The sequence below is a fragment of the Gossypium arboreum genome, chromosome 1, assembly GCF_025698485.1.
Source record: "Gossypium arboreum isolate Shixiya-1 chromosome 1, ASM2569848v2, whole genome shotgun sequence".
In the NCBI taxonomy this organism is placed as follows: domain Eukaryota; kingdom Viridiplantae; phylum Streptophyta; class Magnoliopsida; order Malvales; family Malvaceae; genus Gossypium; species Gossypium arboreum.
The window spans coordinates 3,641,519-3,667,562 of NC_069070.1; the positions used below are offsets into that span (position 1 = coordinate 3,641,519).

General features: G+C 33.4%; 2 protein-coding genes and 1 long non-coding RNA gene across 5 annotated transcripts; all 3 read left to right on the top strand.

The window, feature by feature from the left end:
* The first annotated feature begins 453 nt into the window (after positions 1-453).
* LOC108483432 (general transcription and DNA repair factor IIH helicase subunit XPB1) lies at positions 454-6,557 on the top strand. Of its 2 annotated transcripts, XM_053026383.1 has the most exons (20): positions 454-647; positions 735-775; positions 879-954; positions 1,056-1,224; positions 1,333-1,555; positions 1,646-1,702; positions 2,210-2,353; positions 2,743-2,823; positions 2,951-3,038; positions 3,390-3,727; positions 3,819-3,894; positions 3,990-4,183; positions 4,372-4,535; positions 4,616-4,688; positions 5,036-5,149; positions 5,284-5,364; positions 5,468-5,527; positions 5,667-5,750; positions 5,832-5,974; positions 6,143-6,557. In XM_053026383.1, exons 1-20 carry the CDS (start codon positions 638-640, stop codon positions 6,237-6,239), a joined length of 2,313 nt encoding a protein of 770 aa, XP_052882343.1. In that variant the 5' UTR covers positions 454-637; the 3' UTR covers positions 6,240-6,557. The 2 variants fall into 2 exon arrangements, with proteins under 2 accessions (XP_052882343.1, XP_052882344.1); XM_053026384.1 differs by lacking the exon at positions 5,667-5,750.
* Positions 6,558-9,037: 2,480 nt separating this feature from the next.
* On the top strand, positions 9,038-13,710 carry LOC108481422 (uncharacterized). Its single transcript, XM_017784564.2, has 8 exons — positions 9,038-9,302; positions 9,556-9,577; positions 9,660-9,716; positions 9,808-9,889; positions 11,057-11,152; positions 11,829-11,953; positions 12,455-12,473; positions 13,354-13,710. Exons 1-8 carry the CDS (start codon positions 9,203-9,205, stop codon positions 13,708-13,710), a joined length of 858 nt encoding a protein of 285 aa, XP_017640053.1. The 5' UTR covers positions 9,038-9,202.
* Positions 13,711-22,453: 8,743 nt separating this feature from the next.
* LOC128289393 (uncharacterized) lies at positions 22,454-24,911 on the top strand. Of its 2 annotated transcripts, XR_008279050.1 has the most exons (3): positions 22,455-23,044; positions 23,266-23,377; positions 24,774-24,911. It is a non-coding gene; the product is annotated as an uncharacterized LOC128289393 (long non-coding RNA). The 2 variants fall into 2 exon arrangements; XR_008279047.1 differs by lacking the exon at positions 24,774-24,911 and having other exon boundaries at positions 22,454-23,044; positions 23,266-23,543.
* The last annotated feature ends 1,133 nt before the right edge of the window (positions 24,912-26,044 follow it).

Sequence of the window (26,044 nt, forward strand, 5' to 3'; positions counted from 1 at the left end):
CACCTCTGGCCCAAGGATTAAATTGGAGCAACAATAGCAAAAGACAATTAAATTATGTCATAAGTCTTTATATTTTTTAAATTTTAGAATTTAGTCTCTAGACTTTTCAGATTTCAAAATTCATATCCAATTCTTATCTTTGTTAAATTTTTTTCTTATTAAAATTGTTAGTATGACATTTTGAAATTTAAGAAAAATGCTCACTTGATAGTTATGTAATTAAAAAATGACGTTGGAATTAACCTGAATTTAACATTGTTAAAATTTAGACTTGAAATTTGAAATCTATAAAGTATAAGGACAAAATTTCTGAAAATAAAAGTATAGAGACTAAATTACAAAATTTCAAAAAGTACAGGGACTTATTGCACATTTTACCTGCAAAAGACCTAAAAAAAACGCTGCGTTTTAAGGTTTTGCACGGTGGATCCCGCTAAACTAGAGGTGCAGATCGTCTATAAATAGAGTTCGGCGTGCCTGAAACATTTTCTTGGATTTCTCAGTATAGGAGATTGTTTTCTCAGGCAAGGAAAAATTACTTGAATTAAATAAATAAATATTCAAGCCTATCGATCTCTAAGGGCTGATAATCCGATAAGGAAACCGGTTTTTCCAATACACAGATTTAAGCAAAAACATGGGACATGGTAACAAAGGAAACTGGAAATCCATGATTTTTGCAGTTTTGATTTATTTTTTTAGAAGGTTTTGTATAACATTTTAATGATTCTCAGGTGAAAGAGGTCGGCCCAACAAAAAGTTCAAATTTGCCAAGGTTAGGCGAATTTCTATATATTTTTTGTTTGAATTTTATGGGTTTTGTTAATTTTTCCTTACAAAAGCATGATTCATTTTGGGTTTTTTTTTTTTTTTTGCAGGATGATCACAGGGGCTCAGCTATGGAAGATGATTATTCTCTTTATCCTGATGAAGCCGATGATGAACCTCGTGATGGTACTCATTTGTTTGTTCTTTTTTTGCTTTTAATCTATTTAGATTGAATTTGAGTTGTATTTGGTTTTTATTATTATTTTAATTTATGATTAATTTTGAAGGTGAGAATGAAGGAAAGAAAAGAGATTTTACCAAATTAGAACTAAAACTCGATCATGGTAATCGCCCATTATGGGCTTGTGCTGATGGGCGTATATTTTTGGAGACATTCTCCCCTTTATACAAGCAAGCTTATGATTTTCTCATTGCTATAGCTGAACCCGTTTGCAGGTACTGACCCCATTAATATAATGTGATTTAAATTTCTTTTTCTTTTTTTTTGTTTTGCTTATTGGATGTACATTAATGTGTATGAATGTGAATTTTCAATTTATGTAGGCCGGAGTCAATGCACGAGTATAATCTCACACCACATTCCTTGTATGCTGCGGTATCTGTGGGGTTGGAGACAGAAACAATTATATCGGTCTTGAATAAATTGTCCAAGACTAAGCTTCCTAAAGAAATGATTGATTTCATTCATGCTTCTACCGCTAATTATGGCAAAGTTAAGCTTGTGCTTAAGAAGAATCGTTATTTTATCGAATCCCCATTTCCGGAGGCAAGTTGGTTGTTTTTGGTACCTTTATAATTTATTGGAATTTATTGATTCTTTGGGTATTAATTGTTTGGTGATGTTTGATCCTTGCAGGTTCTGAAGAAACTGCTTCAAGATGAGGTTATAGGTCGAGCAAGGCTTGTTTCTGAGGTTTGTTACATTATTTGAATTGAGCTTGTTGATTTATTTTGTTTATTACATTTGAGGCATAAGCTTAATCTTCTTTTACTGGTTATTCTCTTTTCTTCCCATTGAAATCATGCTTTTGGTCTAAATGATATCTTCTCATGCAAATCAGTTTCTGTGACACTTTGTACTGCTGTATGCTTTTTCACTCAAAGGTCTTAATCTGATTCTGCTTAGTGTTCTCTTAGATGCCAGCGTTGCATAATAGTCTAGGAGAAACAGTTTGAAAGAATAGTTTAAGCTCAATTGGATTCGTTGGGTCACTTTCTGTAGGTTCATGAGTTTCCATGTGGGATTCTTTATTGTTAACTTGCTTGGTTCTTTGGTTGTCATGTTTCTTCCGGATGCTTGTCAACTAATTTCTTGACTTCCCTTTTGTTTTCCTGCATTTCTAAGGAGATGTTCCCTTCTTTTTTTTTTTTATTCCCTTCTGGATTGTGTTTTAATCAATCCACTATGGATACTATATAGAATGCGCAGGGAAATGATGGATTTACAATCAGCAAAACTGCGGGTGAAATTGAGTCAGGCCATAGTGGTTTGCTTATGGAATCAGAACTGGCAGCTGCTGCTGAAGAGAAAGAAACACATGCATTTGAAATTGACCCTGCTCAGGTATTTATTTTTCATTTTTCTTTGACTTTTCATTTCAACTTCATGCTGCATAATTTTCTTGAGGATTAGTGTATTTGATTTCAACTAATTAGTTTAGAACTAAAAGACTTATGTAGAGTATGCTTACAGAGGCTGCCTTATTTTTCGTTGCTTTTATGACCAACTTGTATTTAGGTATCTGAGTTCTGTTTAGCCATATTTTAGCTTCTGCATTCCTATTTTGTGATATCTTAAGGAAATGAGTAAGTGATGTTTGAAATGAATATCTTTAGATACATCATTCTATTAGAAGATGCTTTGCTTATAGTTTGACTAAAATGCTGTCAGTTTTGAACTGGAATTGGATTATGCTACATATAAGTTTTTGCCTTGTACATGTACATTGCCAGGTTGAAAATGTAAAGCAAAGATGCTTGCCAAATGCTTTAAATTATCCAATGTTGGAGGAGTATGACTTCAGAAACGACAGTGTGAGTAACATTTATCATTTTCTTGACACTAGTAATAAAGTGGCTTTCAACAAATGGTGATAACTGAGTTCATAATATCCAGATCCGGGTATTATCCTGGAGTTCTTATTGTTTCTTTGAATTGTAGGTCAATCCTGACCTTGACATGGAACTGAAGCCTCATGCACAGCCACGACCATATCAGGAAAAGAGTCTTAGTAAAATGTTTGGAAATGGTGAGATCATCAATACTATAATTTGTTCAACTAATTGTTATTGTGCTTAATATTCTCACATTCCATTTTTATTGTATTGATGACACCTTAACTTCTTCAATGGAAGAATTATACGCCTTTTCTAACTTACAATGTACTGAATTGTTGATCTGTCACTTATAAGTTACAATAACAATGAAAATATGGATTTTGCGTTGTTAGAAGACCACTTTTATCATTCTATTTCTGAAATTTGTGGACATGCTTCAACTTGTTTTTATTGTTAGGTTTCTAAAATACATAAAACAAATAAACTCTTGTTTGCACGAGTGCTGGATTTGAGACAACTTCACCTGAGTTTCATTCATGCAGGTAGAGCCAGATCTGGCATTATTGTGCTACCTTGTGGTGCTGGAAAGTCTCTAGTTGGTGTTTCTGCAGCAAGCCGAATAAAGAAAAGTTGCCTTTGTTTGGCTACAAATGCGGTTTCAGTGGATCAGTGGGCTTTTCAATTTAAACTCTGGTCAACCATACGGGATGAAAATATTTGCCGTTTTACATCTGACAGCAAAGAGAGGTTCCGTGGCAATGCTGGTGTGGTTGTAACAACATATAATATGGTTGCTTTCGGTGGTAAGCGGTCTGAAGAATCTGAAAAGATTATTGAAGAAATAAGGAACAGAGAATGGGGGCTGCTTCTTATGGATGAGGTAATTACTAATTGTCATCGTTCTTGTCATTTATGTACCTTTAAGGAAGTTTTTCAACTTTATATGCACTGATTGCATTTTTTCTTGGTAGGTGCACGTTGTCCCTGCTCACATGTTTAGGAAAGTCATTAGTATCACCAAATCCCATTGCAAACTGGGGCTTACTGGTACTCTATTGTTTTTTGCTTTGATGCATCTCTAGCTCTCAGCTACCTCTTACATGTGAATATTTAAAATAAAATATCTAAATCCTTTTTTGTAGCCACACTTGTGAGAGAGGATGAAAGAATTACAGATTTGAACTTCCTTATTGGTCCCAAATTGTATGAAGCAAATTGGCTGGATCTAGTAAAAGGAGGGTTCATAGCAAATGTTCAGTGCGCCGAAGTCTGGTGCCCGATGACAAAGGAGTTTTTTGCTGAATATTTGAAGAAAGAAAATTCCAAGAAGAAACAGGTTCAGTTATCTAAACAGTTCACCTTAATTTGTTGGTTCTTAACAAGTTTTGGTGTTAATTTTGACTGCACATATTTGGAATTCGGTAATGCTGATTTTGTTTTTTCTTGTTTAATAAGACTAGTAGCCAACAGTTAACCTTTCTGTTCTTATACTTACACATCTAATGGTTGCCTCTTGCATTTCAGGCACTTTATGTGATGAATCCTAATAAGTTCAGGGCATGTGAGTTTCTCATACGGTTCCATGAACGAGAGCGTGGTGATAAGATAATTGTCTTTGCTGACAATCTTTTTGCACTGGTTGAGTATGCAATGAAGCTACGCAAGCCTATGATCTATGGTGCTACCAGGTTATTTGTGAACATCAATTGCTCTGTCCTTTTTGTATTGTTTTTATATTGTTGTGTCAATCTTCCCTTGTAATGTGCAGCCATCTTGAGAGGACTAAAATTCTCCAGGCATTCAAGACTAGTCGTGATGTGAACACTATTTTCCTCTCAAAGGTATTCATCAGCAGATTATGTTTTACTCAGTATTGTCAGTGATTGTAGAGAAATGCTGCAAAATTTTGATTATGAGCTACTATCGCACCCCCATCAAAAAGCCAAGTTTTACTTTTATTCTCCCCTCTTTTGGTCCCTATAATGTGTTGGGTTTTGGGAGGAGGGGGTGGCGGCGGTGTCTAGAAATGATTCAAATTAACTGCAATATATTCTTAAATGCATTTGGCCTTAATTATCTATTATAGTTAACATCATCTAATCTGTTTTAAGATGATGAGACTGCTAGTTTTGTTCCCAAGTGGATTCTTTTCATGAAAATGGTTTGGTGTTTCTGTTTTTCTCTACAGGTTGGTGATAATTCGATAGATATTCCTGAGGCAAATGTGATCATTCAGATTTCATCACATGCTGGTTCAAGACGTCAAGAAGCCCAGCGTTTGGGACGTATTCTTAGGGCAAAGGTTTGTGTTACAGTTTTATTTTGCATCTGACAATTTTCATCATTGCTTTACTAATCGGCTGCATATGTTGGTGAACGAATCCGTTGATAAATGCAACAAACATAAAAATTGAAATTCTTATACGGCTGCAATAGGGTAAACTTGAAGATAGGATGGCAGGTGGTAAAGAAGAGTACAATGCATTTTTCTATTCCCTTGTTTCAACAGATACACAGGTAGATATCTATCATCTTTCAATGCCATAGCTATTGTTAAGCATTTGTTATGTTAAAGATGGTTTTTTAACGAAAATAATGTATAACCTGTTACCCTTTGCAGGAAATGTACTACTCAACTAAAAGGCAGCAGTTTCTAATTGATCAAGGTTATAGCTTTAAGGTACATCATTTACCATGTAACCTGGATGTGGTTAATACTTTGTCTATTCTATTGTACTACAAAAACTGTGCATATGGTACTCGTGAAAATAGAAGTGTGTGTGATTTGGCAAAATTTTGAAAGCAAATACTTCTGACAGGTGATAACAAGCTTGCCTCCTCCTGATGCTGGTGCGGACTTGAGTTACTACCATCTCGATGAGCAGTTGGCTCTTTTAGGAAATGTGCTTATTTATCCTTTTATAACTTTTAAAAATTCAAGAGATAGTTGAACTAAATAGTCACTGACAAGTTCTACAAATCAGGTCTTGACTGCCGGTGATGATGCGGTTGGTTTGGAGCAGTTAGAAGAAGATGCAGATGATATAGCCCTTCACAAAGCTCGTCGCTCTATGGGATCCATGAGTGCAATGTCGGGTGCAAATGGAATGGTCTACATGGAATACAGGTATAAAAAATGTCTCCATTTCCTTCTCATGTTTTCTTTGTCTGTCTAGCTGTCCTTTAAGAGGACAAGAGCAAGCCCTATTTCTGTTAGTCTATCATAAACCTTCTACCAGTTAAAGTTGATTTATTTACGTATTAATCGGCATATATGAATCTTTTCCGTTTGCAGCACTGGAAAGCATAAACTTATGGGGCATGGCCAGAATAAGAGTAAACCAAAGGATCCATCCAAGCGGCATCATTTGTTTAAGAAACGCTTTGGTTGAGATGAAAGCCGAACCATGCAGAATGATGGTTGTTTTATGACAATCTACGAGGTTACTTCTCGCATTGTTTTGTTTAAGAGATGCTATGGTCGAGATGAAAAGCATAAACCCGAATTACGTTTGGTTTATATATATCATCTAAGAGGTTCCAAGAAGAAGGAGGAGAGTTTTATTTCTTCAGAACTTGAATTACTTTAATGCCAAATAAACAAATTGCTTGTAGAATTTGTACTCTGTAAGGTATCGGTTTATGTCTTGAGGTAACCACTCTGTATGAACATGGCTGGCAATGGCATATGAGCATGTTATTTCCTAAAATTTCTACATTTTTGTATGATATTGCACTTTGGAAATATAGTATCTTGAAGCGAGGATTGTACTGTCTGAAATGAAAACATCGAACTAAGAAGTCCAAGACTGAACAAAAGTCATGGGTTAAAATTAGAAAATATTGCTTTTAACAGATATATTGCATAACTTGAACCAGAGTTTTTAACATTAAAATTATATTATTCTTTTAAATTATCTAAATTTGTTACTTTTAACATTAAAATGGCTAACCTAACCTTATTAATCAATGATCATGGTGCCGCGTTAGCAAAGTTTTTGTTGATGAATTTGATTGGTAATAGTTGTCGATATGGAAACTTGACATGTGGCATACCATATTAAAATTAATTTGGACAATTGATGTTACAGTTAATTTAGATTTGGCCATACAATTGTTCAGTCTGGACGAGTGTAAAGTTGTAGAAAAATAATAAATAATTATAAATAAATTTTTATATATATATATATAAAAGAACAAATAATGAAGTAAAACTAACAGTTGTCAATTGAGTTTTTGCTCAATTGACATATGTATTTGTGACAATGCAAGAAAAAGTAGGTTTGAGTGCATTGAAACGCATTGTCTCAAAAAGATCAAATATGATGGGTTATGAGTTTTAAGTATTATCTCGAAAAAGTAAATATGATTAGAATCTACGATGAGATTGTTCTATTAGCTAACTTAATTCACAAATTACTCATTTTCATTTCTGTCAATAATATATAATTATATATATAACTTTTGTTAAATTATAGTTTTGATGTTTTTATTATCATAAAATTTGAAATTTAATTTTATATTTTAATTTGAGATGATTTAATTCTTTTAATTTTAAAGAATTTTTACATTAACTATTCTTCTTAAAGTATTAATATATTTTTTATTCTTAAAAATATTGTTAAACATTTAGTTGACATATCAATTTTTATTTGATTAAATTGTTTGACTGATTTGTTATTTAAATTGCCCTTTTAGCAAAATTTCATCTCAACACTTCTTCAAAAGAAGTTTAGGTGTTAATAAAATTATTAAAATTTATGTTAAATTAAAGTACAATAAATAAAATCAAAATTTTAATAAAGTAAAAGGATCAAAATTAAAATTTAAACTTTAATTTTTAAAGAAAATTACACAAAATTATAACTAAGTTAATATTTTTTGGTGAAACTAAAACAAATTACATAAGATAATAATTTTAAAAGCACCGCTTATTTTGTCTTGTTTTGTACTAAGGTGAGTTCGATTTAGTTAGGTTTCTGAATCTTTAAAATTGTTTTCAGTTTTTATTTTATTTTTCATATTAAATTTAGGTTTTGAGTTTTTAGATTTATTTTGATAAAATAAACATTATTTTTATGAGGGTTAAACATTGTTCAATAAAGTTTAAAAAATAAATGTTTTCAAAAATTAAAGTTTCAAGTAAATAAAAATTAATAACTTTTATATAATATATTTTAAAATAATAAATTTTATATAAAAACTTTAAATTATTTTTAATATTTTAAATATAAAATATTTACATTTACATCATAAAAAGTAAAATTAAAAAAATGAAATTCAATTTGATTTAAATGAATATAACTTTCTAATTTGTATTCTATAAATTGTAGAAATACCGTGATTAGAACAAATTTTTGATTTATCGATTTTTTCAATCCTAATTTTTATATCATTCTATTTTTATTTTACAATTTATGTTTAGAAATCATGATTGTTTTTTTCAAATATAATATATTTTATTATTGCACTCAATATTTATTAATTTTTTGACACAATATTTAGAACTATTCATAACTAGATTTGTTCATGGGTCAGGTTACACGCCCAGGTCTGAAGGTTCGCACAGAATTTGGGACGATTTAGGCAAAAATATTAAGCTCGAAAAATGGGCATGGACAAAAAAATTAGGCCCGCTTAAAATATGGATCAGGCTTGAGCTTGAACATTCAAGGCTTGAGCTTGACCTAACCCGTTTTAAGTTTATAATACTTTATAATATGTTATTTTTATATATTATGTAATTTAGAACACATAAACCTTTACTAAATATATAATACTACTCTAATATAAATATTAAAATAATATTAAGATGACTATATAAATATTTTAAAAAATTAAAAAATAATATGGTCATGTCTAAAATGGGCTTGGGTTAGTCTTTTATAAATATGAGTAGGTTTGAGCAAAATTTCAAACTTAAATTTCGGACTAGACTAGGTTTGGACAAACCTAAACTATAATAATATTATGCTTAGACCCGACTTGACCCATGAACACTTCTACTCATAGCCCCTCTCACCCCATAAATAGGAGAATAATGCGCTTTAACGCACTCAAACCTACATATTATTGTATTGATAATAATACTCATTTTTCTAAATTTGTACCAAACTTATTTATTCATAACGCAAATAGCGCTCTCTTTCCAAATTTGCTTAACTTTCTCCGTCTTCTTCTCTTTTCTCCCTTCTACATCGGGAATTCTTTCATTTTTCTCATTCGGTTTTTATAGATTTTTCGATTCTTTTCAAATGCGTAAAAGCAGAGCCACCCCATTAGCCCATTCCTTCAACCCTTTTTCTTTCTTCAATCTCTATTTTGAAGAATTTTTGAAGAATTTTTCTTTTGAGCCATGGCGTCGGAAATACAAATGAAGAACATACAACTTCGCCAGAACTATCAAAATTTTTGGCAAACCGATCTCATGAACACCATGGAACTCGACCCTCTTTGTATTTTTCTCTTACCTTCTATCTACTCTTATAATTTTCTTTCGGCATAATGATAAATTTAATAGTTAACATTTATAATTTTTAAAAAAATTTTGAGCTAAACTTGACTTTGAAATTTAAAAGAAAAATTCGATTTTACCTATTTTAAAAGGTTAATACTAAAGTTTAACAAAAAAGAGATTTTTCTATTTTATATATATTTTAAACTTTTATTGTTGATTTATGGTCATTCTTTGTGTTTTTATTTTCCCAGATTGTTGCTTTGCTTGTTGGGGGTAAGTACTGTTTTCTACTTGTTTGTTTAATTGCTTCAATTAGCTAGTGTTCTTATTATTGATGGTTCAAGGTTTGGTATAGTGGCCCATGTGCGTCGTACTTGCTTCGAAGACGAGCACTTTACAATGACATGAAAAGGTAAACATTCATGCATTTGTTTCCTCTTTCACCACAAATTAATGATGTCTGTCTTGGTTCAAACATGGTTCAATATGTTCTATCTTTGTAGGTATAAATGTTGTGCTGGTTATATGCCATGTAGTGGTAAGTGTAAAGAAAATAAATGTCCCGAGTTTTGCCTTTGTACTGAGGTAGGAACTTTGTCTCTATGCTCTAACTTCAACTCCTACCTTAATTTATAAATTTGTTGGCACCTTTGGTATGATAGATATTGATTTAAAATTTTATTTTACAATTAATTTGAATTTATGCATTAATTTTATCGATTTAACACTTAAATATTAAGCCAACGAGGCTTTGGCATTGTTGGTTAAGGTTAAATCTTCCCAACCTTAAATTTGAAGGCTTGAGTTCAAATCTCATCATTTGCAATTGCGATGTGTGGGATCTCTCTCTCATCATGTGCATATGCCTAGAAGATCTTTGTGAGAGAGAGTTGTGTTTTGGAATGATCGGAAGAAAATTGTATAAATTTAGCTATACATTCATACTAATAATAAAATTTATGATAAATTGAATATCTCATTTTAAAAAATAATAATTTATTTTAAATTTTAACAAAATAAAATCAAGTTAATATTTTTCAAGTTAATTTTAACACTTTTTTATTGAAAATTTTATATTAAATAAAAAATAAAAATACATTTAAAATTTTAAAATTAAAATAAAAATTTAAAATAAAATTTGTAGCTTAATATATTAAATGTGTAGCTTTTAACATTAAAATTAAGGTTTTTTTAATATATATTTAATATATAATCAAATCCACTTTTAACATTCCACTTAAGATAATTAACAATATATAACCTTTTTTAATATATATTTTTTGTTGAATGTACTTGAGAGGTCTCTTTAATATCGGGACTTAATCAATTAATCTTTCTACTATTAAATAGATTAATATAGTCCTGTACTATTAACAAAAAAATCAAATAATGTTAAATTGGAATTTGAACTTATTATTTAAAAATCAAACATTTATTGTTTAAAAATATAATTTATTATTTAACGAAGTTAATATTTTTAAATTTTATGATTTTGTAAATAAGATTTTTGTTTGTAATTGAATTACAATTTGAACGTATTTGATTTTTTTTAATAGTATAAGGACTAAATTGATCTATTTAGCAATAGAAAGACTAATTTGATCCAATCTTTATAATACAAACCTATATTTTTCACACACATGGGTGTCCATGTATCAAGTACAAACTATTTGCCTATACATTCTTCCATTTCAGTATATTCTTCCATTACATTATCATAGTTTCTTTTTGTTGTTGTTGTTGCATTACCAGGTATTTTGTTGCTTTGGAAACTCAGTGGCATCTACACGATTTCTATTACAAGACGAATTAAATATCCAAACAACAAAGTGTGACAATTGCATCATTGTAATATTCTCTCTTTTCCTAGTTGTTCGTGGGTCGGGTTAAGTCAAGTAAAAAATCTAGACTCATTTTTAGGTTCGGACCTGGCCTGAAAAATGAGTCTAAAATTTTTTCCAAGCTTGACTCGAATAAAAATACTAAAATTTTAACCCGACTTGGCCAGCACATATTAAAAAGTTATATTATTTTTTATATAAAAATAAATTTAAAAGGTATAATGCATCAAATACACTAAAAACATTAAAATAAATATTTCTCAACAAATGGAAAAAAATTAAAAAAAACTTAAATAACACTAAAATAAGTGCAACCTAGCAATCAAATACCTCTAAAATAGTAACAAAAATAATAATAAAACAATAGTTATACAATATTCAAACAATAACAACAAAATAGTAGCGAAATGATAACAAAATAATGAAAAAACAACAATAATATTTTTTTTTGCAAATTCGGGCTAGATCCGGGCCAAAAGATGTTTACTTGAGGCCCAACCAATTTAAAAAATGAGCCTTACTTTTTTTTGTCAAAGCCTATTTTACGGGTCCATATTTTAGTCCAAACTTTCTTTTTCGAACGAATCTTCAGTCGGATCACTCTACGTATATCTAAATATATGATCTGCACTATTTTTTTTACCACTGAATTTAACATATTGTTGCTTGATATATACATACAGGCTTTCATGTTATGCCTCCAACAAGTTGCCTGCATATTTTCTTTTGTTGCAATGATTATTGGAAACGATGAGATTCGAGAAGCCGCGCATATACTCAACTGTTTGGCCGATATAGCTTATTGCTCGTAAGGATTTCCTTCCTTTATCAGTTGTGGATCCCGGTGTTAAGTTTTGGAAGGGTTTAATTAAAAATTTGTAAGGGTTTAATTAAAAATTTTTAACTTTTGAGGGTTTAGTAAGATTTTTCAAAAATGATGGGGTTTAATAAAAAAAATTTAAAAAAAATTTGAGGGATTTAATAAGATTTTTTAAAAATTTTGATAGACCTAGTGCCCTAGTTAAAATTTTCAAATATTTTAAAGGGCCTAACAACAGTTTTCCAAAATTTTGGGGCCCTGTTCCTTGTCCTATTTATTTTATTTTTATTTTTATTGTTTTTACACTTACCAAAATAAAAAAGGAAGCAATTTATTTTGACATTAAGAAATTTATAATTTATTTATTTATTTTATCTTAACATCTCAATATGAAAAATTTTGACTTCACCCATAAACAATACCTGTTTTTTCAGCTAATTTTGCTTAAAAATGGTATACTGAAAGTTCTTTTATTTTTGCCCTTTGCAGGGTCTGTCCATGCATGCAGGTACTAAGTGCTTCTAAATTGTAATAAATGCAAATAGGAATCCCGTAATAGATTTAATCTTTAATATTTACATATTTTATTAATTTAGTTTTATTCTTTTTTAAGTTTACTCTCGACCTTTTAAAAAAAGTCGAATTACTTTTTTTTTAATAAAATTATTGATTAAAACATTAATTTTTAACAATGTTGGTGTGGTAACTTCGCATGGTAATTCACGTGTGCTTCATGTTAACATGACTATATACCACACCAACAAATAATGTAGACATGATAAAAATATTAAAATAAAAAATAAAAAAATTTAAAAAATATATAAAAAATTCATAAAAACTTAAAAAATTAGTATGAAATACATGTGAATTGTCATGCTAACTGCCATGTTTAAATTTTAATGTTTTAGTCAATATTTTTATTAAAAAAACAATTCAACTCTTTTTAAAAGGTTGATGATAAAATTAGACTCTTTTTATAAGATTGATGGCCAAAATTGTCTCTTTTTATAAGATTTTAGGAAGTCGAGGGCTGAATTTAACTAAAAAACATAAGGGTTAAATTGAAAAATGACGTAAACATTGAAGACTAAATTTATAATTACACCAATAAAAAAAATTATGGTTATGTTTGAGGCAACTTATTGTGTTTCAAAGTAATATGAAAAAAAATCCCACAAAAATCCAACTTTTTTTAGGGGTTAAATTGTTTAACTTAATTTTTTCACGTGACTTTCAAACACTAGAAGTTAATATTTCCTAATGTTATTGTTATTTTTCTATTTATTTTAAAATTAAATTATTGACTTTATAATATATCGTAATTTAATTGAAAATATTTAATTATTTTTACTTATAATAACTTTAAATGTTTTTTTTTGTGAATGCAGACACAACATAAGATTGAAATGGACAAAAGAGACCGCAAGTTTGGTCCCCGACCAATGACAATACCTCCGGTCCAGTTTATGTTGCGGACCGATTATCATCAAAATCCTCCTATGGATGGATACCCACCACCGTACCAACAACCTTATGCACCTGGCTATGTAGTTCAAGATTATCCGCCATCTGTTCCCCTACCACCCGATTATCATCAAAATCCTCCTATGGATGGATATCCACCACCATACCAACAACCTTATGCACCTCGCTATGTAGTTCAAGATTATCCGTCGTCTGTTACCCCGCCACCCAATTATCCGTCGTCTGTCCCTCCACCACCCAATTATCGACCATCGTGTTAGCCAGTCATTCTCTGAGTTACTTAGGTTACAAGCCACCTGAGTCTGTATTATCAAGTCATGGATGGAGATGGTTGCATGCATGTTGTGCCATATATACCTTTGTGATTTGCTTCTTTTGTCATTCCTCATATACAAACAGGTAAAGGTTTCAAATGTATTCTAACAAATTTGCCCATTTCTCTATAATTTTCATTTTTAAGTTTATTTTAGGCGTCTCTAGTGTTTGTGTCAACTTTTGTAATTTTTATATGTAAATTTTGGTACATAAATCATAATGTTATTATTTTTGTTAATTGTACATTATTTTAATTAGTATAATAACAAATTTGACCTTCAATGTTTATATATTCTATGTAAATGTTGATGAAATATGTGAATATTGCGCGCTAAATTTATTAAATCAAGACCACATTGATATAATGTGTAAACTCTAAGAGCTAAATTTGTTATTATACCATTAAAAATATGTATAATTGATGAAAATATTAATGTTTTTTTATTAATTGTCTTTAATTGCTCATTTTCTAAATCGACAGGGATTAAATTACTCTAATTTTTTTGAGAGGGACCAATTTACTTAATATTGAAATTGAAAGGGACCTGAGGTTTTTTTAATAAAAATGTGACTTTCGAAATTGAAGTTGTGGTTCATCGAAAACAGATAAAATGCGTTTAGTTGAGAGAAAAAGATTATCGGAAATAATTTTATATTCAAGAATTATATTCCTATGTTTATATTAAGAAGATTAATTTGATTTTGGCAACGTGATATTACCTAGTGTTTGGTTCAAAGAATCTAAGATTATGTAATGAGATTATGAGAATGTAACATTACGGGATGAAATGTTCGATATAATATGTTACTTTAATTTATTGGGTGACGAGATATAAAATTATAGTAATAAAATAAAAAGAGGTTGATATTAAGTTTTGAATTGGATGGGAAAATATTAAGATAAATAAATACTTCAATGAATTAATGATTGATTGTCCCAAACTCATCACCTCAACAAGTAAAAGCATCCTCGAAAGAAAAGAGAATACCACATCAAAAGGGACTAATTGTATATATAGCCTCCGCCATCTTTGCAAGTAGCCGAGCTTGGTAATGCGAGTTTGTAACCTGAGTGGGGGCTTTAAGGTGATAGAATGCGAGTTCGGGGCTTTGCTGAGTTGGATTTCGGGTGGTTTAACTCTGGCTTGCCCGTTCTGAGTTGAGAGTTGTGCCAAGGGGCTTGAGTGTAAACTCTGAGTCTCTTGGTTCCTAAAATGAAGGGTACTACGTGAGGCTGGTTGGTTTCACAGAGCAGTGAAGACCATTGTCTCTTGACAGTGGAAGGAAAACATCCTTGATCCACTCCAATCTAGAGGTGCTCATGGGTTGGGCCAGACCGGGCGTAAAATTTTGCCCAAGCCTGACCCAAATAAAAATACTAAAACTCGGGCGCGGCTCGGCCCGCTCGTATTTATTTTTGTATTATTTTATATAATTTTTAAATATATATAATACATCAAAAATACTAAAAAAAATCAAAAATAAATATTTTCCAACAAATTAAAAATAAATTTTAAAAAATACGTAGACTTAAATAGCACTAAGATAGATGCAACTTAACAAGCAAATACCTCTAAAATAATAATAAAATTAATAAATGCCTTTAAAATAATAACAAAATTAATAATAAAATAAGTTTTATACAATATCTAAATAATAACAACAAAATAGGAGCAACTAATAGCAATATGGTAGCAAAATAGCGAGAAAACAACAAGAAAATAACATTCAAAAACAAAAAAAAAAGCAGAATTTTTTTGTCATTTAGTGAATTTGGGCAGGGCCGGGCCCGGGCCAAAAATACATTACCCGATGCCCGACCTATTTTTTGAACGAGCCTCATTTTTTGTCCAAGCCCATTTTTCGGGCCCAAACCCTCCCACATTTTGGGCGGGACTTCGGGCCGGGTCAGGTAGCCCAACCCATGAGCAGGTCTACTCCAATCCAACATGGTACAGCGAGCTAACCCTGTATAGATATTGATGGGTTAAAATTGCTATTATACCAACTTTAAAAGTCGTTAGATCATCTTTTTATCTGCAATTTAACGAATGATGACTAAAATAAAAAAATCGAATAGTTGAGGACTCTTTTATAACTTTTAGTTGGGTGACTATACATATAGTTTATCCTAATTATAATAATATTTTAAATATGCAATTTAAGTTTCTCTAACAAAAATGACATCATCAAGTTTTAAAGTCTAATACAAGAGCTCTATGAATTTTTATATCAATATCTTATATATCGTTATGCCAATGGCAATTAAGAAATGTGTTTTTAAGCAATTTTATATTTCGTTAATTAAACAACAAAATCATACATTCCATCCAAATAGATCAAATATGGCAATGTAACATATCAACTAATTTGATAAGACTACTCAGTTGGCATCGACATTGTTGCCAATGTAGGAGAATATGGGTACGTTCAAGTGTGCTGAAGCATATTATCCCTCTATTTAAGGGTTACAGAGGGATTATGGGTAGTTCTAGACATTATATCAAAAAACAAAGACTAAAAACTTTTTGATGCTGCATTCATATAAAAGGAAATAAATAAATAAATAATTTACATTCCAATAATCCTATTAGTAGAAATAGTTTTACACTACGTGAATTAGATGTATTTTAAGTAATTTTACATTTCAAAAACCTTATGGACAACAATAGGGTTACGAACTATCCTTACTGAGAAGTACAACCAAAACCTGAAAAGAAGCATAATTAAAAAAAAAATATTGTCAAAGGTGTCACGACACATATTGGTAAATAAGCCAATAAAATAATAAAATTATATTTTAACTCTTACAAAAATATATAACTCAATCTCAGCTGTTCCAAAAAAAAATAAATTTCGGCTTTACCTTTGAGTAGGGAAGATCAAAGAAGAGGGGCAGACGACAGCCGACTTGGCAATCGCCAACTGACTCGCTCTCAGTGATGGTTGAAGGAGAGGGCTTTGGGTGAGACCAAACTTCTTCTTTATAATCTATGAACTTGGTGTAATAAATGATATTTGAGGCTTTGTTGAGGTTAAATGATGGTAATAAGTGTTGGGAAGAAACCAAACAATCGAAACAAAGCGAGAACCGGTGTTCTTTCTCTCCCTATAACTCCTGTCAAAAATTATGGCAAGCACAATAGCACAAGATATGTTCTCTAGCAGCCTTAATCAACCACAAATCAACTAATGCAACCACAACAAAAATAAATAGAGACACCAGTATTTTACGTGGAAAACCCCTCTAAATTAAGGGTAAAAACCACGGGACTTTAGAGTCCAATCAAGATCTCCACTATCATCAAATGTTCAACTACAAGATCACAATATCAAGCCTACAACAAGCATTCAACTCCAACAAGGCTAACAATATGTAATCTTTAGCAAAAGAGAGAAAAATGAGAGAACATCACCAAAAAACGCAGCTGCTAAAAAATGGGTATTTCCGACGCTACAAGACTCGGATGAAAAATCCGACCGTACAAAGTCAAGAACACCTTATCGCCTAGCTGCTGTCCAAAAATCAGCTCAATCGAACTACAGATGGACCTTCGATTGAAGAGTTGATCACTGCTGCACCAAGCTTGAAAAATTGATTTTTCTATTCTCTCTTTTTCTCCAACGAGCTTCAATCTCACTCTCTTTCTCTCTGGATATAATTGAGAATTTTGTTCTCAATTAAGAATGTTGCCCACTCCCACGTTAAAAGGCCAAAAAATTGGCTTTTGACAAAACCAAAAAGAAGGCAAAACATTGTGGCAGAAAATATGGGTTTCCCACATAGTGGGACCCATACCCAACAAATCTCCCCCTCCAACTATGTGGGGAATGCCTCCATGCCGGAGGTCAAACAACATGCTTCAAACTTTCCTCTTGGTAAGGCCTTCGTCAACATATCAGCACCATTATCATTAGTGTGTATCTTCTCAAGCTCTAATAGCTTAGCTTCAAGAATATCTCGTATCCAATGGTACCTCACATCAATATGCTTAGATCTAGCATGAAAAGTTGAGTTCTTACCAAGATGAATAGCACTCTGGCTATCACAATACAGGACATACTTCTCCTGAGTAAAACCAAGCTCATGCACAAACTTCTTCATTCAAAGCATCTCCTTACACGCTTCGGTTGCTGCAATGAACTCTGATTCGGTGGTGGACAATGCAACACACTTTTGCAGTCTTGATTGCCATGCCACAGCTCCTCCTGCATAAGTGATTAAATAACCTGAAGTAGATCTCCTCGAGTCAATGTTTCCGGCCATGTCTGAATCTGTATATCCAACAAGATCAGGTTTCTCATTGCCTAAACAAAGTTTCATGTTGGAAGTGTTACGAAGAAATCTCATAATCCACTTCACTGCATTCCAATGCTCTCTGCCTGGGTTAGAAAGAAACCGACTAACTGTACCAACGGCATAAGCCAAGTCTGGTCTCGTGCAAACCATTACGTACATCAAACTACCCACGGTTGAAGAGTAAGGAAATTTCTGCATCTCTTCCTTCTCCTTTTCTGTGGAAGGACTATGTTTAACACTTAATCTAAAGTGTATAGCAAATAGAGTATTCACCGCTTTAGCTTTGTCCATACTAAACCTTTGAAGTACTTTCTCAATGTACCTCTCTTGTGATAACCATAATTTATTGGCCTTTCTATCACGTGTCAATCTTATGGCAAGAATTTGCTTTGCTGGCTCCAAATCCTTCATTGCAAAGGATTTACTCAACTCTTGTTTCAACTTCTCAATTCTAGAAGCATTCTGACCAACAATAAGCATATCATCAACATAGAACAAAAGAATAATAAAATCATCACCAGAGAATCTCTTAACAAATACACAATGATCAGAAGTAGTCTTCTTGTAGCCTTGCTCCCCCATAACAGACTCAAACTTCTTGTACCATTGTCTTGGAGCTTGCTTCAAACCATAGAAGCTCTTCTTCAATCTGCACACATAGTCCTCTTTCCCTTGTGCAACAAAACCCTCTGGCTGCTCCATGTAAAGCTCTTCTTCCAAGCCACCATGAAGAAAATCAGTTTTCACATCCATTTGTTCAACCTCTAAGTCAGAACAAGCTGCCAAACTCAGTATAGTTCTTATAGAGGACATCTTCACAACCGGAGAAAATATTTCTTCAAAATCAACCCCCTTTTTCTGAGTATAACCCTTGACGACCAATCTAGCTTTGTATCGTGGAGATGAAGACTTCTTTTCTTGCTTTAACCTGTAAACCCACCGATTCTTCAAAGCTCTTTTGCCCTTAGGCAGTTTCACCAATTCAAAGGTATGGTTCTCATGCAAGGATTGAAGTTCGTCTTTCATCGCTTCAACCCACTGATCTTTGCATTCACTCTCCATAGCTTCTTCATAACATTCAGGTTCTCCCCCGTCAGTCAAAAGAACATATTCATTAGGAGAATACCTGACAGAAGATCGTCGATCTCTGGAAGACCTTCGAAGTGGAACTGCTGGTGGAGCTATAGGTGCTTGTTGTTGATCATTCACAACATCATCAATGGGAGTATCAAAGTCACCTATAGTCTGATGGTCACCACTAACATCACCATGCACATCATCCTGGATAGGATCTGGTGAAGAGTCTAGGGGAACCGGATTCACATCGATCAAGTCACTACTACCTTGTGAATCTACTTTCTCCGTCTTATCAATGTCATCAATGGTCTGATCCTCAATGAAGACAACATCTCTGCTTCTCACGAGTTTCTTCTGAACTGGATCATAGAGTCTATAACCAAACTCACCATCTAGACCATAACCAATAAAAATGCATTGTCGAGCCTTGGCATCCAACTTGGATCTTTCATCCTTTGAAACATGAACAAATGCTTTACAACCGAACACACGTAGGTGATCATATGACACGTCTTTACCAAACCAAACTCTATCTGGCACATCACCTTTCAAAGGAACACTAGGAGACAGATTTATCACATGTGTCATCAGTATTCAAAGCTTCATTAAAACGATCTTGGCAACTTTGTATCGACAACAAACATCGACTCTCTCAATCAATGTTTGGTTTATTCTTTCACTAACCCATTTAACGTGGAGTCTTTGGTGGTGTTCTCGATGTCGATTCCTGTCACGCAGACAATACTCATGAAACGACCACTGTACTCGCCACCATTATCGATCTGAATGCACTTCAACTTCTTCCCGTTCCCTTTCAACGATGCTTGAAACTGTTTAAACACCTCAAAGACTTGATTTTTAGACTTCAAAGTGTAAACCCATAGCTTTCTTGAACAATCATCAATGAAAGTCACAAAGTAAAGTGCACCACCATGTGGTCTTACTTTTATCGGACCACAAACATTTGAATGGACCAACTCTAGCAACTCTGATTTCCTATGAGGAGGATGGCTTCTAAATGAAACTCTTTTCTGCTTTCCTGCTAGACAATGAGCACAATTCTTCAGTGTAGCATTCTTTAAACCCAAAAGTTGATTCTTCTTCGCTAAACAGTTAAGCCCCTTCTCACTCATGTGACTGAGTCGTTTATGCCACAACTCAGTTGAGCTGTCATTCACTGTCACATTCACCGTCTCTTAAGAAGTCAAAGCTTGCATCAAGTACAAATTTGAGCTCTTCTTTCCTCGAGCCACAACTAAGGAGCCTTTAGTCAGCTTCCACTGCCCTTCACTGAAGGTGTTACAGAATCCCTCATCATCAAGCTTTCCTGCAGAAATCAAATTCAAACAGATATCCGGTACATGTCTGACATCCTTGAGAGTTAACTTTGTTCCATTGTTACTCACCAAGCTAACATCTCCCATACCAATAACCGAAACCAAACCGTCATTACCCATCTTCAATACCCCAAAATCACCAGGAGTATAAGATGTGAATAATTCCTTCCTCGACGTGACATGAAGTGATGCACCAGTATCAATCACCCAACTGGTCTCGTCGCATGCTAGGTTGACCAAATTCTCATCACAAATAACTAATAGATCTTCACGAGCAACAGTAGCAACACGCTCAGATTTTTCATCGTCATTCCGATCATGTTTATCACCACCACCTTTGTTCTCTTTCTTCCACTTGAAGCAATATTTCTTGATATGACCTTTCTTACCACAATGATGACACTCAAGATTCTTGTATCTCGATCTTGACTTGCTTCGGCTTTTATCTTTACCTTTTCCATCTTTGTCTTTGTTTCTCCCTCTGTTCTCGATAACCAACACCTCAGACTGTAATGTAGAACCCTGAGATCTTCTTCTAACCTCTTCATTCAACACACCACTCTTAGCCAAATCCAAAGTAATAATACCCTTTGGGGCAGAATTAATGAGTGAGACCCGAAAGGTCTCCCAAGAGTCTAGTAGAGTAGCAAGCAACCAAAGTCCTAAAATCTCGTCATCAAATTTGACACCCATACCAAGCAACTGATTTATCACACTCTGAAATTCACTAACATGGTCACTATAGACATTCCTTCTTTATATTTCAAACCATCATTTTCTTCAAAGAAAAACAACTTGTTATTGCCCGACCTCGAAGCATACAAGCTTTCAAGCTTCTCCCACAATGTTCGAGCATGTGTCTTCTGATCAATGTGGTTGTAAACATTTTCTTCAACAAATTGCCGAATAAAGCCACACACTTGTTGATGCTCAAATTCCCATTCTTCATCACTTTTCGAATCGGGTTTTTGAGTAGTAAAGACCGGAAGATGCAAAGCCTTCACAAACAACAAGTCTTTTATTTTATTCCGCCAAAGTTGATAATTTGTGCCATTTAACATAACCATCTCGTATTAATTTCCATAATTATCTACACAATAACCAAGCTCTGGTACTAGTTTGTTGGGAAGAAACCGAACAACCGAAACAAAGCGAAAGCACAACCGGTGTTCTTTCTCTCCCTATAACTTCTGTTAAAAATTATGGCAAGCACAATAGCACAAGATATGTTCTCTAGCAGCCTTAATCAACCACAAATCAACTAATACAACCACAACAAAAATAAATAGAGACACCGGTATTTTACGTGGAAAACCCCTCTAAATTAAGGGTAAAAACCACGGGACTTTAGAATCCGATCAAGAGCTCCACTATCATCAAATGTTCAACTACAAGATCACAATATCAAGCCTACAACAAGCATTCAACCCCAACAAGGCTAACAATATGTAATCTTTAGCAAAAGAGAGAAAAATGAGAGAACATCACCAAAAAATACAGTTGCTGAAAAATGGGTATTTCTGACGCTATAAGACTCGGATGAAAAATCCGACCGTACAAAGTCAAGAACACCTTATTGCCTAGCTGCTGTCCAAAAATCAGCTCAATCGAACCACAGATGGACCTTCGATTGAAGAGTTGATCACTGCTGCACCAAGCTTAAAAAACTGATTTTTCTATTCTCTCTTTTTCTCCAACGAGCTTCAATTTCACTCTCTTTCTCTCTGGATGTAATTGAGAATTTTGCTCTCAATTAAGAATGCTGCCCACTCCCACGTTAAAAGGCCAAAAAATTGGTTTTTGACAAAACCAAAAAGAAGGTAAAACATTGGGCAAAAAATATGAGTTTCCCACAAGTGGGACCCATACCCAACAATAAGTTCAACCCATGAAAAAAATGACCATGAACTTATATAATTATAATTCCCAATAAAAAGAACCCCTCAAAATGCTCATTCTCTTTATAGAATGCTTTAGGTTGTTGTCTTTTGCTTTTTGCTTTTGTTTGAGTCCCTTTTGATGGCTCACTGTTTCTAATTACAATCTGTGTAAACACTCATTTCTTTTGTTTCTCGAGTTTTTTTAGGTATCTGATTAGTGTCAGTGTTATTTTCTCGTCTGTTGTCATTTTCCCATTTATGATTGTATTCCATGGCTATTGATGATGAAGGCAGTTTTACAAGTTATGTAAAACATATGGTTTAATTTTGTTCAAATATTCATTTTAAGTTTTCCATGAAGTTCCCAAACTCATCACCTCAACAAGTAAAAGCACCCTTGGAAGAAAGAGAATACCACATCGACCAAAATCAAAAGGGAGTAAACGTATCTATAGCCACTTGCCCGCCTTGTGGCTTGTCGGGCTTGGTAACGCGAGCTTGTTACCTGAGTGGGGGCTATAAGGTGGTGGAACGCTGGTTTGGCTACTTCGGGTCCGGATCTTGGGCGGTTGATTTCTAGATTGACCTATCGTGCTGGTTGAGCCAGGGATTAGAAATACTACTTCGGGTCAGGATCTTGGGTGGTTGATCTCTGGATTGACCTATCGTGCTGGTTGAGCCAGAGGTACTGTTCACCACCATCTTTTTAAACCGGTTTAAAACTCAACCCACGTATCTTTTCAATTTTATGTATTACTTTCTCCATTTCCCAATATGTTTTTGTTTGTCTCCTTATAACCATATCCCACTCATCTATGTATTTATCTCATCTTTCTCCATTTCCCAATATGTCTTGGCAGAAACTTAAGCTTCCTTCATTTTCCTGTTCTTCCATTTTGTTGACAGTGGAACATTTGGCTGTTTAGTCCTTGGCTCTCCTCCCATTTGGCTGTTTAGTCCTTGGCTCTCCTCCAAGCTATCTTCTATACCAGTAGCAGATGAATCAATCTCCCAACCAGTACGCTTTCTCTTTTATTTAAAAAGGGATAAAAGGAGCTTTTCCTTTTTCCATCTTCTTCCGAATGGGTCTCCAGGTTCATGGACTATTTGTGTAGTTAAAATGATAATTAAATCATCTTTAGTGAAAGTATAAAAGAAAACTAAAAAAGAGTTGAAAACCCAAATATGGTAGTTTCCTTTTTACAATTAAAATTACAATCCATGAATAAGAGAGTTTGTGGATTGAATGACAATGTTAGATTTGTAAGTCATGGCAAAGGAACAACAGACAATGAGAAGGTAAGCATACCACTGTTTTAAACATGTTGCCGATGTATTGAAATCAGCATTAGCACAAGATCAAATTAGAATTTGAAAAAAAAAAAAAAATTGCCATTGACATGAAAAATACCAGCAAATAGAGTATCAATATCTGCTGATTATCCCTTTTCTTTTATGTGAAAAAAATACGAGAATGTTTAACTGGGGATGAATTTCTTCACAAATTATCCAAATCTTCATTTAAGTTCCCAAACTGATCACCTCAACAAGTAAAAGTACCCTCGGAAGAAAGAGAATACCACATCGACCAAAACCGAAAGGAACTAATTGTATATATAGCCCGTCCCCTCTTAGCTGATTGCTGAGCTTGGTAGCGCGAGCTTGTAACCTGAGTGGGGGCTTTAAGGTGACGGAATATGAGTTTGGCTTTGCTGAGTCGGATCTCGGGTGGTTTGAATCTGGCTTGTCCGTTCCAAGTTTAGAGTGAGCCAAGGGGCTTGAGTGTAAACTCTTGAGTCTCGTGGTTCCTGAAGTGGAGGGTACTGCGTGAGGCTGGTTTCACAGAGCAGCGAAGACCTCTCTCTCTTTACAGTGGAAGGATTACAAGCTTGATCCACTCCGATCCAACATTGCTTAGCGAGCTAACCCTGACTGGTTCTGCAATATTTAGTGTTTTTTCACCCTTCAAAATAACAAAAAATAGAGAAAATCCGACTTAAGTTCATGAAGCAGAAGCTTGGTTACCACACCAACCAACAAGTATATATAAAATGATAAGCCAGTCTTTATAAAAATCCACTCATCCACAAAGTCATTTTCCCAGCTAAGGTGATGGCAAAGAGGTTCGACTATGTGGTTTTTTTTTAACGACGGTAGTTAATAATATTATATCATTGGATGACTGCATATGTGAGACCTTACAATTGTTATATAGTTGGTTGATGTGTCTTTTTTACTCAGTGGTCTCTTCTTGTGTGCCCATATAACATGCAAAAGTTTCTTCTTTGTTTATTCCACTTTTGTGGTAGCAGCATAGTAATATAGTGTTGTGTATGTTTTTATTCTGTGGTTTTGGTTTCTTTGTAGTTTACCCTTTTTAGTTGGCATTGTAAGTTTATTTCCATTCATTGCAGATCTAGAAGCGTGTTGATGCTTGAAGATAAGAATTGGTATAATTTTGCAGCTAACTTCAATCCACAGCGTTGTAATTCTTCATGCAATTCCATACTTTTGGGATCATTTTGTTTACTAAAAGTTAGTATTGGGTGAACTAAAAATATATATAATCATGAAGTACGTCGATTGATTTCTCCATAACGATAGTGAAAAAGTGTCGGTTCCTTCACACTTTCACTTAATTTCAAGTTTAGCTTGTCCTTTATATCTAACTCTACTCTTACCCGTACTCTTAATCTTATATCAATTAGAGTGAACTGAAGACAACATTTTCGTTTCTCATGACCTCGTCATGATTTCCACCGCTGAACTCTTATTGAACTCTCCTATTCAACATGTCATGCTCTACTATGGTAAGGTGAACCTCCTCCGTAAGTTCGGAAACCTCATGCTCGACCTTACTTTCTAGATAGAAATATGGAAAATACAAATCATATTTCGCATAATTATCCGACCACCCTTGAACCCATCTCAGTTGCATAACCATATGAATCATAAGGATGCTCATACGAATACTCTTGCCTTCCAAAATTGCCATAATAACTCCAATGGCTCGTCGAATTTTCGTTCGTTGAACTCGACCTCTCGTCATATCCATATTAATCTCCCAATCATCTATAACCATTATTATTAAACATGATTAAACATCTATATCCATATTAATCTCCCAATCATCTATAACCATCTATAACCAATCGTCGAGTTTTTTTTTTTGCAGTTACTTGCTGGTTTATTTGAAAGTGTTGAGCATTGGCCTGCAATGCAACATGCTACCAGCAGCTACTTCAAGCAGACCAGCATTGGAGCAGAACCGAGTGTAGCAGCATGATTTGTTCATTTTGATTATTTTGTTCCTATGTAACTCAGTTTAGTTACTTTGTAACTTGTTGTTAAAGTTAGTAGGATTTGTCTTTGATTTGAAGTTGATGTAGTAGCTGATATGTCAGCTTGCTTGTATTTGTAATTCAAATTTGTATTAGTAAATTAGTGGGAGCAGTTATATTAGTAGGTAACTGTCCAATTTGTTATGTAAACTTATATATCTTTTGAATTATTAGTGAAATGCATGATTTTTCCTCAATTCTTGTTGTTCAAAACTTTTTCTCATTCATTTGCTTTGTTTTTACTTTGCTTTTGCAAAATCAATTCTGTTTTGCTACTTTAATTGCTGCCATTGTTCCAACAGAAAGTACAGGAATGCAGTACTATTTCAAGGAAAATATGGTAG

What these genes read in the sequence shown, in the direction of transcription:
- LOC108481422 (XM_017784564.2), top strand. Translation starts at nt 9,203, where the DNA reads ATGGCGTCGGAAATACAAATGAAGAACATACAACTTCGCCAGAACTAT. An exon ending in CATGGAACTCGACCCTCTTT is followed by an intron (nt 9,303 to 9,555) that starts GTATTTTTCTCT and finishes TTATTTTCCCAG; the next exon opens with ATTGTTGCTTTGCTTGTTGG. An exon ending in CTTTACAATGACATGAAAAG is followed by an intron (nt 9,717 to 9,807) that starts GTAAACATTCAT and finishes CTATCTTTGTAG; the next exon opens with GTATAAATGTTGTGCTGGTT.
- LOC108483432 (XM_053026383.1), top strand. An exon ending in GGCTGCTTCTTATGGATGAG is followed by an intron (nt 3,728 to 3,818) that starts GTAATTACTAAT and finishes TTTTCTTGGTAG; the next exon opens with GTGCACGTTGTCCCTGCTCA. An exon ending in AAAATTCCAAGAAGAAACAG is followed by an intron (nt 4,184 to 4,371) that starts GTTCAGTTATCT and finishes CTTGCATTTCAG; the next exon opens with GCACTTTATGTGATGAATCC.